At 37.6% G+C, this 17,286-nt stretch overlaps 1 protein-coding gene across 1 annotated transcript; it reads left to right on the top strand.

Annotated features, from left to right (window-relative positions):
• Window positions 1-15,725: 15,725 nt before the first annotated feature.
• Window positions 15,726-17,265, top strand: LOC108065506 (low affinity immunoglobulin epsilon Fc receptor-like). Its single transcript, XM_017153506.3, has one exon. The coding sequence runs from the start codon at window positions 15,757-15,759 to the stop codon at window positions 16,837-16,839; it is 1,083 nt and encodes a 360-aa protein (XP_017008995.2). The 5' UTR covers window positions 15,726-15,756; the 3' UTR covers window positions 16,840-17,265.
• The last annotated feature ends 21 nt before the right edge of the window (window positions 17,266-17,286 follow it).

Genomic DNA, 17,286 nt, shown 5'->3' with positions numbered 1-17,286 from the left:
TCGAGGAGCTCATTTTCAAAGTTTCCCTCAATTTATATGGATTATTACGACGCCGAGGAATATTGATTCAGTTTAATTTGCCTATTATATTTCATTTTATATTTTGAGGGCAAAATTCGAATGGTTTCTGACGAATTTGATTTGTAATTTTAGGTGTTTCATTGCGTTTTAATATATAGTTTTGTAAAAGTAGGTATATAATTCACTTAATCATTTTAAAAAGTTTAGTGTTCTCAAAAGAATTTATAGTTTTATTTAACTTTTGTATACTTATTTACTTAAATTAATTATTTAAATACATTTAATTTTCTCTAATCAAATACATTTAAATTTCTCTAATCAAGTCTTTTATGTGTTTCTACATTTTTCTGAACGTTACTTTAAAATGGCCTTGCTATGCTTATTCTTACAGATGAACAAAGTGTTTAATAATTACATTTAAAATTACCTCTATATATATATAAATATATATTGAAAATCCGAAAAATTGTTCACAATGTTTTTTGAATCTTTTGAAGAAACATTTCATTAGTTTCATTAGTATGTCATTTACTACTACTTTGCGTACCATAACTACAGTTCTTTACTGTTTCTGAACCACATATAGAACCCATCTTAAACCTCTAAGAAGTTTCTATTTTTACATCGAATAATCTTTTTTCTCCCATTTTATTAAACAAAAGTGCGCTGTGTGTTCGTTTCGTGAGGGATTTCGTTTGTGCAGCGATCTACAGCCAGACAACAAAGAGGCGGCAATGTCCCACTCAGTTTCGCCTACTAACTGAGTTTTTCGCTCAGTGGCACTTTTGGGGCTTCCCCCGATATTGTTCGAGCGGAGCTTAAAGCGGGTTTCGCCCGTCTTAAACTTCGTGTTCGCCGTGTGTTTGCCATCATTCACTTCACTCAAAGGCTATAAACTTTTTCTGCACTTAACAATTTATTGTCACTCGGTTGCCGTTGCAGCGAAAGAGCAAAAAAACCGTAATACAGAAAAAAAACGTGCTTAAACCGATTATAAAATGCTCTTAAGGTTTTCAGCAATTAATTGATTTGCGCTTTTTATGCGCTTTAAATTAATCATAATGTTGATTACATGAATGAAAATTGAGTTTAATTTTTTTATAGCTGCCCTAACTTAATTTTCTTCTTAGCCAAGTAATTGAGAAATATGTTTTTTATGAAATGTAATTAAATTTTTAACACATATTAAAATGGATTAATTGGTTTATGTAATTCTTTTGATTAGTGTGGGTCAAACATTTTTTAACATAACTTATTATTTTATATACCAATAGTTTTCTAATTTTAAAGGTGTTTCAAAAAAATCTTAAAATATTTGTGTTTGCTGGAATATCATCTAAACATAATTTTTAGAAACTTGTAAAGTGATTTAGGTACTTAACCAAATAGTTTGTGGCATAAATAAAATACCCTGTAAAAAAACGAAAAATAAGTAACTTGAGCTGAAGTGTAGAAAGTTTTTTTCAAACACGCTTTTACACTCTCTCTCTTGGACTCACACACACTTATGCAGACACATAGGTAAATCCCTGGCCATTGACACAGGAAGTCAGGCATGAGGGGGTTAAGGGGGTCTAGGTTGACTTAACCCCCGGATTTTCTGATTTTCTTCCCTCTTATTCGTTTAACCCATGCAAATTATTGACGCGGACAGCGGGCTCAATAAATCTGTGTGTGTGTGAGTGTAAGTGGAGAAACTTTTCCTAGCTGTACGCTAATCAGACAGCTTTCTAGTTCATTGCTTTAGACCCCCTTTCGACCCACCCACCGCCCACCTCCCACTTTCATCTCAGGCACTCGGTTGGCTGTAATTGCAAAGTAAATCAGCGCTGCCATTTGCCATGCCCAAAAAGTATGCTCCATAGGAAAAAGTGGGGAAGGGGGCCTTTCAGTATTTTCAGTTTTTCAACATGGGACCAGGGAAAGGGGTCGTTCGAGTTTTTCGGGGGGCAAAGGTTCTCCCAGAGCCGAGGATAATGTAAGAGGGCTGCTGCCAAAGTTTGGGCAACTTTTAAAGAGAGGAATGTGTTATGGGTTCGGGTCACATAGTTAGTTAGTCCCACAACTTCAGGCCAAATGACGGCGAAGCCATGGAGTTAAACGTTTGTCAGCCATCGAGGCCAGAGATTTATGGGGAAGTGCCAAGAGAGAGATGTGAGGCAAAAGTTTTCAAGATTCTCCCAGGTTTCACTCGATTTAAATTAGCAGAGATCTGTTGTGAAAAAGTTGGACACGACACGAATTTGTTGAGACAGATTTCTACATTTCTAGACTTTCAAAGCCGGCTATTGGTTATTTATTTCGAGACGAGGAAACTTTATTAAAACAAAATCCTATGCTGGCTTAAAGTAACCCCTTTTAGACGCCCCTTCCCCGCATTTATGGGCAAATAAAATTCTACGAGCATCTTGGTCCATCTTTTTTTTTTCTTTCGCCCATCCTCCTTTTATTTTGCTCCCACTTCGCTTTTATGTGTCATCAATTCGAGTTCCTTTTGCCAACTGCCGATGAATTTGTTTATGCAAAGGACCGACTTCCCTGTCAGAACCAATTTCGACTTCATGGCAATCACTTCAATCTTCGCCTAGTTGGTCGCCCTGCAATAAATGCGAAAGACAGTCGGGCAAATATTTAGATACATGCATATATTTCCTTTTTTTAGTGCCCTTTCTGGGGGTGTTTTAAACTAGATGGAAAGTTTAAAAGCAGTGAGGAATTCGCCTGAAATTGACTTTAAAATTAGACATTAGAGATGGCAAAACATTTTTTTTTAATGCATTATAATTTATTATTTAGGTTGTGGGGAATCAGTAATTACCTAAGAGGTACCAGAGAATAAATAAATAAAAAATTTAAAAAAAAATCATAAATATTTATATTCACCAAACATTTAATTTAAAATAAATGCAAAATATCCACTAACAAAATTTGTATTTAAATATTTTCTTAAAAATAAATGACAATATTTATTTTACAGAAAACAAATATGGCAACACTTGACTCAAAAAGATTTGTACTTTATTTATCAAATGTATATAAATTTAATTTACATATAATTTCAATAATAACATTTTTATAAGCCCGAAGTTTAATATATATTTAAATTGGGGCATTTTTTATTTTAAATTGTGTTTATATATTAAATTTTTATATTATATATTTTTTAATAGAAAAAGTATTTATTTTTAATTCCAGGGCATTTGAAGTAAGTGATATTTTCGGTCGCATCTTGTTTTCGATTTCCCTGCCGTTTTCTATTAGAGAACATCAAGCAAATGCTCAACAGTGCGATAAGGCAGTGTCAGTTTGTTGGATGAGAAAAGGGGGCGGGGCCTGGCAGGCTGGGCTGTGGGCGGAAAGCGGGCGGAAGGGGCGTGGCCGGGAGTTATAGACGAGGCCTATGGCGAGCGGAAGTCGCCGTTCGCTTACAGCACGCGCGCGTCTCATAAAAACGTATCAAAACATCCGCTGGGAGTCATAAAAATTTTGCACTCTGACTTCGCTTTTCCTCGCTTTTTCTCGCCTCTCCCCGCCCCTCACATTTTCCGACGCCTGATTTTCCCAGCGATGCAGTTGCCTCCTCCTTCTCCTGCTCCTTCTCCATGTGGGACTACCCGGCGTATGTGTAATCTAATAAAATTTGCTGTTTATGTGGCAACAGGCTCTGCTGTTTCTCTCTCTAGCTAACTAGCTTCCTCCAAGTGGCTTTTCCCGCTTTTCCGGCGCTTCTCCCCAAGTTTTTCTTTCTCCTTTTTATTCTCATCTGTGCAACAGTTGCGCTGCTTTATGGCACAATGGCTGAGGAGTCAGGAATGCCAGTTAACTGCCGCCTATTTGTTGCAGTGTATGTGTGTGCAAAGGCACAAGGACGAGAAAGTTGAAATGGGGCAAAAGTTTCAGTCTGTGGAAATTTCCTCATTGTTCTTAGGCTCTTGCAAATATTTCTAGAGCATATATGTATAACCACGTTATGGGATTTTATATTGGCTAATACTTTTCAAACTTCTTCACGGAGCTTTAAAAATAACTTAGGAAATTAAACTTATAAACAAGAAGTGTTTAGACGTTGCGTCTAGCAGTTCTAACTATTTAAGTAATTTTTCATTTTCAAATTTATATTTTTTATAAATTATATTTTATTACTTATTTATTTTACTTTTTACTTTTTTATTTTATACATATTTACTTACATTTTCAACTTCCTAGTTTTTTATATATCATCGAACAAATTGTTAAATGTATATAATCAATAGGCGATAAACAAAATAAATCGGAATAATCGTAATTAGGTATTTCATATTTTATTTACTTACTTTTTAATTTCTAGTTTTTTATTCAACACTGAATTGAAAAAATTATATATTTTTAATTTGAGAGTACCTAAATATTTAGGGATCGGAATAAAAAATTCCACTTAAAATAAACCAAATAAAATGGCTTAAAATAAGTCGTAATTTATAGTATATTTAAGCGTCTTAAATATGGTTCCACTTATAACTGAACCGATTTTCGCAGTGCGACTATTTGAAAAAGAAGCGAGATAGCAAATCTGCTTTTAAGCGGCTTGTGCCTTAAATGCAATTATCGCATAACAAGCACACAGCTAACAAAAAATAAAAATAAAAATGAAATCGGTTATGGGAGCACACACATAAATACATAAATATGCATATTTGTCCATGGTTTGAGCTTATCGCGAAATTATTTCCAGGCCATGTTTATAGGCGGATATTTAATGGCTGGCCAAATCCCGCGAAATGATGATAAATCTGCCTCTAGGCTGTTTATTTTTATTTTATTTCGCACTTCTCTTACAAAATCCAAAAAATATGAAATTTTTATTTTTAAGTAAAGTGGGATTTCAATTTTTGCAGCCCATTTCGGAATAGTTAGGAAAATCAAAATGAAAAATATGGCGGATAAAGATGGGCTCTTACCCCAACTACAGACATCTTACAATTATTTTCTGGCTTTTTTTTGTAACACCCATTAATCATGGGAAATCGGAAGACAACGGCAATAATAACAGCAAACAGCAGCCAGTGACATTTGCCGCCTGTTGCAATTTAATTAGATTAAAAATGCATATAATTTATCAAATTGTGAGGGAAAATGGTTCGGGGGCTCTCGCAAATGGCACATGTCACAAGACATGGGCTTTGTCTTTCTGTCTGTGACACAAACATATAGCAAAATAATTAAATTGCATTAAAAGAACGAAGGGACACAAGGCGAAAAACATATATAAATACTCGCGCGGAGTGGGTAAATATGCATATGAAAGGAGTTTTAACGACAATGAAAATGCGTAGCTAATTAGCAAACTGACAGCACAAAGAGGCGAAAACGTATGTGTGTGTGTAAGTTTATGGGGGAAAAATGGAAAAGCTCAAGGGGAAAGTGGGGATAACGCATACGCACCGTTAGACAGGCCAATGAATTATGCAAAAATATATAGAGCCAAGGGAGCGAGATCCTTTTGTTATTTAATGTTCACTCTCATTTCCCTTTCTTTTTGCGGGCTTTTCTTTTTCCCCTCATTTTTGTTCTTTTTCGTGCCACAACATTTGACATTTTGTCGGATTTAAAAAGTAAAAAATGAAAAAAAAAAAAAAGAAAACCGTATTACAAAGGCGGTAAAGCCACGTACTAATATGCCATCTAATTTGTTATTCATGTGATTTAAGCGCGTCAAAGAAGATTAATGGCTAAAAAGCGCCTGGCACCAAACTGAAAAGTGGCAAAAAGCCAAAGTAAAGCTCATAATAACAAAAGCCAAGACTGTCGGAGGGGTGGGAAATCCAGGAGGGGTAGTGCGATTGCGGTGTCTAAGGGATAATTTAATAATGCCCAGATTGGTTAACCCACTGCCCCTCCCTTCTAACCCACTGCCACGCCCACTGGGGCGCTTTAATGCGAAATGAAATTCAATTAGAGCACTTTGCGATTAACCCAACGAGAGTTTAAAGCGACGTCGGTTGCTGTGTTTGGGAATTTCGAAAGGTATTTATAATTAGTCTAATTGAATTATTACATGCTGAATTTTATTAAAGAAAATTCTATTTTTAATGATTTTTGTAGAGCCGTGGCTATAAGATTTAAAAAATGTATTTAAAATGTAAATATTATTTATTTTAATAAAAAAAAAAATCTAGTCTAATTTATATTTATAAATATTATAATATAATTTATAAATAAAGAGTTGCTTTAATCCCTTCATTAAAATATATTTATTATTTTATTTATTTATTTTTTAATGCAAAAATTACCCAAATCGGAATAGTCACTCAATTTTAAATTTTTAAACATGAAAAATATTATTTGGCGTAGAATAGGTTTTAATTATTAAATGAATAACTTTAATTTCTATTATATTATTCTATCCAAAGCCTATTAAATTTGCATAATACCACAGTAAAGTTTTCCTTATCTTCACCGTTAAACCGACTTACTTGACATGCTTTTTGCTTTCTGCGAAATTCCTAATTGAGTCAAATGGAAATCTTGCGAATAGTTGCAGAACAATGGGAAAACGAAATATTATAATGAAACCGGAATTAGTTGAGATGAGGAAGTGCAGGCTTCATTGTTGGTTGTTGTTGGTGGAAGTTTTCGTGCCGCAGCTATTAGCTTTTGTCTGTTTACAAATGGCCCTCGCAGTGGCTCTTTGATGCGGTCACTCGGGTTTCTGGGCTCCTAAGGTTGGAGAAAAACTTTGCGAGTTCTGCTAACCGCAAATTAAAGTGCACAAAATGCTAAAGTTCTCACTGAAATATTTGCGAGACAGCGCCGTAGAAAAATGGCTTTGTTTCGATGGCAATGGGGCAATGGGGTGGAGGGGCGGAGGAAAGGGAAAACTGGCCGAGGGATTTTCTTCTGCGGTTTTTCACCCCACCCTTTTGCAAAGAGCAACAGTTCGAAAAATTGCAGGCGGCTGCAATGGAAACGCCCCCCGTCCAACGAAAGTCTTGAGAAAATGTGCGGTTTCTGAGGTTCCCACTTGAGAAATCTAATTAAACAAATAGCAAAAGCTAAGCTTGGCAGTAAAATTCACACTGCAGCATACTAAAGGATATTAATAATAAGTTTCGGTTGACTGTACACGCAAAACTTGCCAACCGACCGGCAAGGAAGCCAAAATAATTCCAATCTATGAAAACTTTCGGCATGCGGTCAATAACTTTTGCCAATGGAATTGTACGGTTTTCGGTATTATCATAATATTGAGTTTATATGGAGCACCGCAACAGATGGCAAAGTGGTTTTGTAAGAGTCCTTAAAAGCTCCACTGTACTGCACTGTACTGTACAGCGGGGGTGAATTTATGCTGGATTTATTGAGTGTGCAAAATAACTCAAGAAAATTAAAAACTACCTTCTGGCAAACCGTTAAAATGAATATGAAAAAGATTCCACATTGAATATAAAAATAGCATTACTTTTATAGCTGAGGTTATTTTTAATAATTTTATGATATTTTTATTTATATATCTCAATCTCCTTATCAATAGACTTCTTATTATAATTTAAAAGTTATTAAAGAGGATTTAGAACTAATAGGACTAAGACTCGGATTCTTAAGCATTCTTAATCTTAAATAAAGAATCTTAAATATGAAACAGAAACACCTCTTAAGGAGGTAAAACATAGTAACGATCTGATAGCAAATTTTGTGACGAAAAATTATTTTAAATTCGACTAAATATCTGCACTTTCTACAATTTTTTTCTAAGCTAGAAATCAAAGCGCGAATTCTTAAGCTTTTCCCATTTCTTCTGGCTGTGCCCATGTAAGCAATCTCCCTTAAATTCGACAACAAGATCGCTAAACTTGTCGCAAAAAAAAGAAGCGGGGGAAATATAAAATAAAACTCTAGGCTAGGTTACATCAGTGTGCGTGTGACACATGTCGCCGCGGGTGTGGGAAAAATCTTGTGGGTTGAGTGGGGTGGTAAATCCCGAAATTGGGGAAGAAGAAGAAGGGGGTTTCGGGCGACAAAGGACAACTGTTGCTGCCGTACCTTTGGCACTTTCCCGCTTTTCCCGCTTTCCCGCGTCGGCCGGAAATGGCGTCAATGTCAACGTCGACGCCAAAATGCTCCTGTCATATAGATGTCCCTGTGTGGGCGTGCGTGTGTGGGTGTGCCGGCATGTGCGTGTGCGGTTGACAGCAGCACGTTTATGTCTATGGAATGTCCTTGGCTCCAAGTTCGGTGCCCCACTCCCCGAACTCCCTGTACTCCCCATTCTACCCTCATCTCACGTGCTCGTTTACAGTCATTTATCATAAAAATATTTTTGCACTCTCATTTTTATAAACTGTATTGTTTCACACCACCCAAAAACTCAGTGGCACTGAGCGAGTCGACATTTTTATGAAGCTAATTTGATGTTGTCATTCTTCATTTCTCATTTTTGTAGCGCCATTTTCATTTTTACAGCACATGTGTGTGTTGCTTTTTCTGCGAGTAATAAGTCAAGTCGGAGGAGCACGGCAACTCCGAACTAAGCACTGCGCCAAAAACGGCAGTAGCATTAGGAATATCTTCTGAAAATTAAGGGAATTCTTTTATTTAAAACTTTTAACAACTACACATTTTATTTAAAAATTTTTAAATTACCGATTTTAGCTCTTAACATATCTTAATAAATAATATTAATTATAATATTATAATCAAATTTTGAGGGAAGTTAAACATTAAGAAAAAATATAATTTTTAATGCAAAATTGTTGAGATTTTTTTAGAAGGTATTATACATTTAAAGAAATGGAAAATTCTTATTCCAATCAATAAAGAAACCCAGAAATTTTTTTAGGCTAATATTTGAAATATAGATCTTTTCCCTTTTGACAATGTTTCGAATTATATTTCTGGGCTTAAGTTACACATTTTCTTTCAGTGCCTTAAGAACATATGGAAAATGCTGAAATGTGCCCATAAAGCTCCACCTAACGGCCGTGCACTGAAACTTAACGACAAACGGAGCACAACTTTTAACTGTTTTCCACACTTTCTGTGTAGTTGGAAAATGCGACTGGAAAATAACAGGCCCCAAACACAAAATTATAATCAAAACACGTGGAATGAAGCAGAGATAAAGCCACAGACATGGTGTAAGTAATTGTATATTTATGTAATCCCCAAAGATTTTTCTTAATAATTTTGTATTTTTAAACTTCTACATAGTTCTTTTTAATATTTTTTTATGCCCGGTGAAAATCACCTGATTGTTTTTAATTAATCGATTAAGTGCTCGGGGAAATGGCTCACAATTTCCGAGACGAGAGATCTGCCGAGAAATGGAGGATGCTATATCAAAAGGACAAAGGCGGTTTTGGTAAGCCGTCGCTTTTCCGGCCACACCCACCATTTTCGTCGACTTTTCCTTTATGAGGGCATGTCAAAAGGAGCAGCAGCCGATGTGGAATGAGATTAAGGACAACGGCAACGACAGCGGCATTGCGGCAATGGAGGTGGGGAATGCGAGTATAAAAAGGACTTCCTCTTAGACGACGCTTTTAGCTAAATTGCGACAAAAATGGCAGGAAGATTCTGCAGGGGGTGTGGCGATGAGGGGGGGAGTGGGGCGACAAGGACTAAAATAATAAAAGAACAATGTCGAAAAGAAGTTGGGCACATAAATAAGCTCTCAGTGTCCTGCGTGCGTGTGTATGTGTGATTAGGATAAATGTCCTGTGGCTGTGTGTCTCTCTGTGTGTGTGTGTGTGTGTAAGAGGGGGGAGGGGGGTGCCTGTACCGGAAGCGGATATGCGCTGCAATTGTCATCCAAAGTTGGGCCAAAATGCGTGCCTAGGTGGGGCGCCCATCATAATCATTATCCGTGCTCCGCTGTCCTTCACGCTCCCGCTTTTCCCACTCCCCCATATTTTCCACCCACTTTTCCCGCCCACCTGCCACTTTTCCCATTCCCATCCCCCCCAGCTCGATTTATTTGCGCATTTGTTTGCCTTTGTCGGCACTCATTCATATCACAAAACTCACACTTACGCACTCATGCCCCCCCAAGAAAAGCGAAGGAAAAACTCTCACATATGCTCCAATTTTTCCATTTTCTTTATTAATAAATACAGGGAAGCGGGAATACGGAGAGATAGAAAAAGTTCCCTGGTCAGAAATCATTTATGAATCATTTATTCACTTAGCTTCGTTCATTTTGCTATCTAATTCATTCATAAGGCTGAGAAGTGAATGATTAAATGTCCTTGTTGCTCTTTTTGCTTAGATGGATATGCGTTGTAAAAGAGTTTGTGGGCTCAAATTATAAATAAGTTAGGATGTTGAGCTACTTTGGTTAAATTAACTTTATATAATTGCTAACAAAAATCTAGTGATAATTAATATTTTCTATATGGAAAATGGAACTTAATATTTCTCTAACTCATTTATTTATTTATAAATAAATTAAATATGTATTAAATAACCAGAAAAAGACAATTTTTATATAAATTTGTATTTAATATTTATTCCCTTTTAGCTGTACTTCGTTTTCTTTTTGAGGAGTATTTCTCTTGCTAACTTATTTATTTACAAATAAATTAAATATTTATTAAATGACAGTATTTTTCTCTATTAGCTGCACATATTTTTCTTTTTTTTTTATTTATTCAAGTGCTAATTTGTTTTTTTTTTTTACTTTACCCAATTGTTTTATTCTGCATTTCATTTCCTGGTGTGTTTTCCTTGCCCCACTCGTTGGCCTTTTATTCCACCTTGACTTCTGTCCTTAGCGACTGCTTCCGGTGGATGCCGCTTTCCCTCGTTTTCCCACCCCCTTTGGCCCTATTTTCCCCAACCACCCACTCGCCACCCGCTTTTCCAGCTGTCATTCAGCGTATTTCCGCCTGTTCACAGTTAATTGCGGCTCAGCAGTTAATCGTCATTACGGACACATGTGGGACACCCACGCCCCTTGGGGGATTTCCCACCGCCCACCGCCCCTGGAAAATCTCCGCCCACCAGCCAGAGCACCCTTAACCCCCCAGTGCCCCCACCTCCCACCCCACATATCACTTACAGGCTGCTCTGGGATGCCGTTTGTCTGTTTGCGGTTTTGATTGTCACTTGATGTGTTGTGATTATGATGTGTGTGTGCTCCTATCTGCCACGCCCACTGCGCCCACATCGCCCACTAATGTGGTGATTTGTGTAAATTTGCTTGTCGAATGCCCGTCGATTATGTTTGCCCTTGTTTGACAGGCGTAATTTTTTCTAGCCCAAATCCTAAGTCCCCACCCACAAAGCAAGAAAAAAGCAAAAAAAAAAAACTTTTTCGGTGGCAACAAATTTATGCTCTCACCTGCTGCCAAACGCATAAAACTGAGCCAAAGGTAAGAGGGAAATCATAATTTGGCGCGTTTTACTTCTTTGTTTTTAAGCCAAAGTCAAAAGCGGAGGACAGGTGTAGCAGGTGCGTTCAATGCTCTCGACAACTTTAACACTTGCACCCCCACCTCACGCCTTCAAAAGTGGGTTAATATTACAAAAAGGTTTATGGGCCGTGCTCGAATTTGTCACCGGATTTTTCCAGCTAATTTTGTATAATTTTTGGAAATTTAAAGAGGTTTTTTCCTTCCCTTAAAGGGAAAATCATGTTCCTGCAATCGAATCAGTGTGACCCTAGCTCCAGAAACATAAAAGGAACGTGTAGTGTGACCATGGTTGTGAAGTTCAGGGATTCTTAAATTTAAACCGTGGCAATAGGATTATAAAAAAGAAAATCCAAAACAAGTTACGGAAAATATCGAGTTTTAGTACAGTGACACTGCAATAAATGCTTCCATGTTGCCTGTCAAACAAAAGCAGTGCAATTGAGCAACTTTTTTTTAGCTTCTTGCAGTTCGTGTTTGCTATCTGTGCCATACTTTCCCCCGCTCCTTTTCTCTCCCTCTCTCTCTCTCCCACACCGACTGTCTCTTTCTTTTCAGGCTGTCCCTGTCTGACAGCTTGCCTGTGCATATTTGAATACCCAACATGGCTCATATTCAACTAATTAGGCGAGTTTTGCAAATACATTTTCATTATTGTAATTCTGCACTAGAGTAAGGGGGCGTGGCAGGTTGGGGAGGCAGTAGGAGTCCGGAATCAGCAAGAAATGAGTGCAGGAAAAAAATGCAGTAGGCAACATGCTGGCAAAAGTTTCCCATATGCTACGAAAAAAGGGGTAGCGAAAAAAGGGGCGCAGTGCAGAGGGGGTTTTGTGGGGTAACAGACACCGACACATGTAGGCCGAGGCATTTGCATATGCATACGGAACGAAAAATTCCTGGAGGTAAAATGCAAAAAGCTGCAACTGCACAAGGCAAAAAAAAAAATGTACTGGCAAAAAAAGTAGCAAAAAAATCCAACTCAAAATAGCAAAAGAGCTCACGTCACAGACAGAGACAGGGGCGGAGTGAAAAAAAGAGTGCAGAGGGGGCCGGGAAGTTGGTGCAAGGGTCTAGTGGTTGGGTTTTTGGGGTTTTGCGGGGCAGACTGGTGGTTTCACACTGAAATTGGCCCAGACTGAGAAATCGGTAGGCGAGAAGCGGGGAAAAGAGACTGCAAAAAATAAAAAAATGGCGAGGGGAAAAGGGGAGGGGAAAAGACGAGGCAGAGAAAAGCCTAGGAAAAATCGGAAGTAAGACTTACACGCAACCAGAGTTGATTGTCATAAAGGAAGACCACAAATTAGCTTGATAAAACCATCAAAGGGGAATAGGAAGCAAACAATATCTAGACTGGTCTTTAACTTCTGTATTGATTTTTTAAATTTTAAAAACTTTAACTTTGCCTTGATCAAATTAATCAAATTATTTAATTTTTTGTGAGTCGATTTCTAACATAGTTTCTTGAAAAAGTGTGACCTTATTGGAGTATTTTTTATTTTACCACTAGATTAATTTTGGTTTCTGATAGGTAATCCAAAAAAATTATTCAAAAACAAGAAAGGAAGCTAGCTTCGGCCAGCCGAAGCTTATATACCCTTGCAGATCATTCCTATTAATTAACAAATCGCAAAAATGTTCAATTTTCTAATATTTTGCATTAATTTTCCGATCGTTCCTATGGCAGCTATATGATATAGTCGTCCGATTTTGATCAAATTAAAATTGAAATTCGGAAATATTTAAAAAGAGTCATATCCTAGAGTAGAAGATAATACAATAAAAACCAAAGAAGCTAGAATTTATTTCCTATTACTTTTCCATTAATTTTCCGATCGTTCCTATGGCAGCTATATGATATAGTAGTCCGATTTTTAAATAATTAATTCGAAATTCAGAAATATTTAAAAAATAACATCCCCAAAAGTAGAAGGTTATATTTCAAAAAACACCGAAGCTAGAATTTTTTAAAGTTTTTTTTTTTTCCGATTGTTCCTATGGGAGCTATAAGATATAGTTGTCCGATCCGGTCGGCTCCGACATATATACTACCTGCAATAGAAAGAAGACTTTTGCGAAAGTTTTGTCCCGATAGCTCAAAAACTGAGAGACTAGTTTGCGTAGAAACAGACAGACGGACAGACGGACAGACGGACGGACAGACGGACAGACGGACATGGCTAGATCGACTCGTCTTGTGATGCTGATCAAGAATATATATACTTTATGGGGTCGGAAACGTCTCCTTCACTGCGTTGCAAACTTCTGACTGAAATCATAATACCCTCTGCAAGGGTATAAAAAATATTTTGGCATTAACAAATTAAACTTAGTTCTACCTCATTAGCTTAAATTTGTGTGCAGTGTGACCTTGCTTGCAAACGTTTTTAAAATATAGTTTTTGAATTTAAGGTTTTTATATTTATATATTTGTGATAAAAAGAGATTAAGTCTTACATATAGCTATTTATCATGTGTACATTGTACATTTATAGCTTATAGCTACCCCAAGATTACTTAAAAAAAAGTGACTTTACTTCTCCTCCAGCATACCTTTAATGTGATATCTAATCTGCCTGGACTGCACATTGTCCAGCCGTCCTTTATCCTGCGTCCATCGTCCTTTTTCCTCGCATTCGCGCTCGGCGGCTCCATTGCCTTTTGCCTAAGCCCAAAACCATTAACACTTGTTTCTGTCATTTTACATGAAAAGCGGAAGCGCTTTTGTTTCTGTGCAACAAACAAGTTTCCTTGCCGCGCTGCCAACTGGCAACTCGCAACTGGCAACTGCCCCTGGCCTAGTCACATTTCCCGCTTTCCCACTTTCCCACTTTCCTTTTGCCAGTTTCTTTTTTTGACATGGGTATCCGTATCCTAGATTCGTTCTCAGCCAGCCTGCGTCCACCGCCATTCGCTGTATGGGAATTTTCCAGCACTTGAGCTGCTGAATTTTGTGCGTTTGCATTCTGCCACCTCTCGCCATCAAGTTTATTTCAAATATTACCGAGTAAATGTTGCTAAATCGAAATCGCTGACAGCTCAAGGGATAATATTCTACGGGTGGCTTTAGTTTTTATTAAATGTTTTATTAAATTTATTAATTTTTTAATTAAATTATGACTGCTAATCTTGTTTATACAATTGTGAAGCTAATTGGGTTAGGTTTTTAAGTTTTTTGCTTTTAAAGCTTATTTTGCAACTTTTTTAAAGCAGCAGTGTGACCATGAAACCTAAAAACTAGGTGTAGTGTGACCTTGCAATCAGCTAAAAATGCTGAGCATTTAATAAATTTTCTTGCATTTAATTAAGTTTTAAAGACGAGCCAGTTAAATACTTGTGTGTACATTACTGGACAGCCCTGTGTGGCAGCATGGGAATGGGTTATGGGCCATGGGCTTGGCATGTCAGCCAACTGGATGAGGGTTCCGCCCCCCTCAGAAGCTCCTCCCTCGCTGGTCATTCTTCTACTCATGGACGCAAACTTTTTGCACTGCCTGTCAACGTCAAGGCGTGGCTCACTCGCCTCCATGGCGGTGACTGTACTTCGCCCCCGGCCCAAAGGTGTTCGAGGAAAAGTTCTTAAGCCTCGCAGACTTGATGTCGGGTCCTCACCAGCTGATGCCCTCGTGATGGATGGGTCTCATGGCATTCAGCATTTTCTAGGATTTTTCACACTCATAGCCACTCAGTTCAGATTATTTGCATGATGTTCGGGCTAACGGCGTTTTAAAAACTTCAACGCCCCATGATTTTGTTTAAAAGTTAGCCAAACGGATTATCTTGTTTTACACCGGCCTCATTACATAAAGATTTCTGATCTGTAACACCAAGTGAGTCAATTTACACATTGTTAATTTAAATATGTTATCTGTCCATTCCAAGAAAAGCGATCTATTCTTAACTAGCCATGGTAGAAAAAGTCTCGCTGCCTTATCAAAATTCTTAGAATTCAGCAAGTCAGATTAAAAGGCGTTAAAGAGCTAGATAAACCAGACAGTTTGTATTTATCATAAACAGTCGAACTTCCATAACGTCGACATTCTTAAATAATAATTTTAAATAGTTACGAAAATAATGATAAAACTATTTTGTTTTGCAAAAAATGCAAATACATACTTTTTAATGAAAACATTTTTAATCAAGCAATTATTTAAATGAGAATTTTCTTGCTTGAAACCTGTACTATTTATGTATGCATCATATTTTATTACTTAATAAACCCCGTTGTAAATTCTTTTTTTTTAGATGTGATTTTTATCAGCAAAATTGTCTGTTTCTTGTTTTCTTCAAGAATTGCACATATTGCAGTGAGTTTTTAGAGTTCACGTCGTTTGGTTGTATCTTTTTCAGAATGGAGAAGCTAGCATACCTTTTCTTGGGGTTTCTTCTCACATTGGCGAACTGCCAGGATAATAATGGATACATTTGTGCACTAAGCGATCCTGCAAATCAGTGTGGACAGTTCTGCCTCAGTCAACTGCATCCGGTACTCAATATGATTCCTGAAACGGAGATAAAGCTGGACAGGATCCAAGAGGAGCAGCAGATTATTCAGGAGAGACTTCAGGCAGTCCAGTTTTGGCTGCAGGTCCAGTGGACAATAATCAAGGGAAACCTGAAGGAGATGACCCCCGAAGTCTTCGAGGCGAGGCTAAACGAAACGGAGAAACAGCTTTTGGCGCTAATTTCCGAAACTAAGATCCAATTTAATGGGCTGCAGAACATGATTAAGGAACAGAAATCAGTTATTCAAAGTCAGTTGGATGGCCAGCTCCTTGAAGTCCAGGCAAAACTGGATAAACAGAACCAAGCGCTTGAAGAGTCCTGCAAAAGAGCCCCAGCGTCCGAGGATTTCGAGAGGATTTTCAACCGAACGGAGGGACATCTGCAGGACCTTTTGAAACCCCTGGATTCCGCACTGAAGAACCAACTCCAATTGCTTCAAACCAAAATGGAAAGCCAGATGGTAGAGCTGAAATCCGATATGGGAAGCCAATTTGCGGCTCTTCAGGATTCCCTGAAGGCAAAACTACAGGTACTGCCGGCCAAAATGGAAGAGCAACAAGCAGCCTTTCAGCAAATCGGAACTCGGTACTTCTACATAGAGAATAAATATAAGCTCAACTGGGTTTCGGCTGCCTCCACGTGCCGCAAAATGGGTGGACATCTGGCATCGATCAAGGACCAACGGGAACTGAATGTCCTGGAGCCCAAACTCAATGGTCGCTACTGGCTGGGCACCAACGATCGGGAAAAGGAGGGCCAGTTCGTATCCGAAGCTTCCGGCAAGAAACCATATTTGAAGTGGTGGCCCGGAGAGCCCAACGATTTGAATGGCAACGAGGATTGTGTGCAACTGGATAGAGGACTAATGAACGATATCGATTGTGCCAGGGAATCGTATTTCATTTGCCAATCGGACAATGAAATATAGATAAAACGAATACTAATTTCGAAAGGTGGCTCTTTAAATAGAATTATGGATTTTCATTCCTCGCTCTGCTTTTTTTAATTTTCTCGATTGCTGTCCCAGTTTTTACATTTCAGTAGGGCATTGATCTAACAAACTGGATTTATAAATTTATTATAAAACAAAGCCCCACTCTTATGGTTTTTTTTTGGTTGGTACCTCTTGCCCCAACTTTTCCCTCAACTGCATCGTATCCTTCTTCAACTTGAATCTTTATCCACCTCTATCATCGTTGGTGCACTGAAAAATATCCAGAGCTCAAAAATCAATAAAAAAATATATATTTCAAAATTCAATAAATAATTTCAGACTTAATAAAAAAATATGCGTTAATTGGTAAATTTTAAATTACAAATTAGTTATTTTAAAAAATAATAACGTTAGAAAGCACATCAAAATGTAACATAAATT

Source organism: Drosophila takahashii, chromosome X (genome assembly GCF_030179915.1).
Source record: "Drosophila takahashii strain IR98-3 E-12201 chromosome X, DtakHiC1v2, whole genome shotgun sequence".
Taxonomy (NCBI): Eukaryota; Metazoa; Arthropoda; class Insecta; order Diptera; family Drosophilidae; genus Drosophila; species Drosophila takahashii.
Note: the sequence above shows the minus strand (reverse complement) of the source record. Positions and strands in the feature narration are given on the sequence as shown.

Coding starts and splice junctions, on each gene's coding strand:
- LOC108065506 (XM_017153506.3), top strand. CDS start 15,757: ATGGAGAAGCTAGCATACCTTTTCTTGGGGTTTCTTCTCACATTGGCG.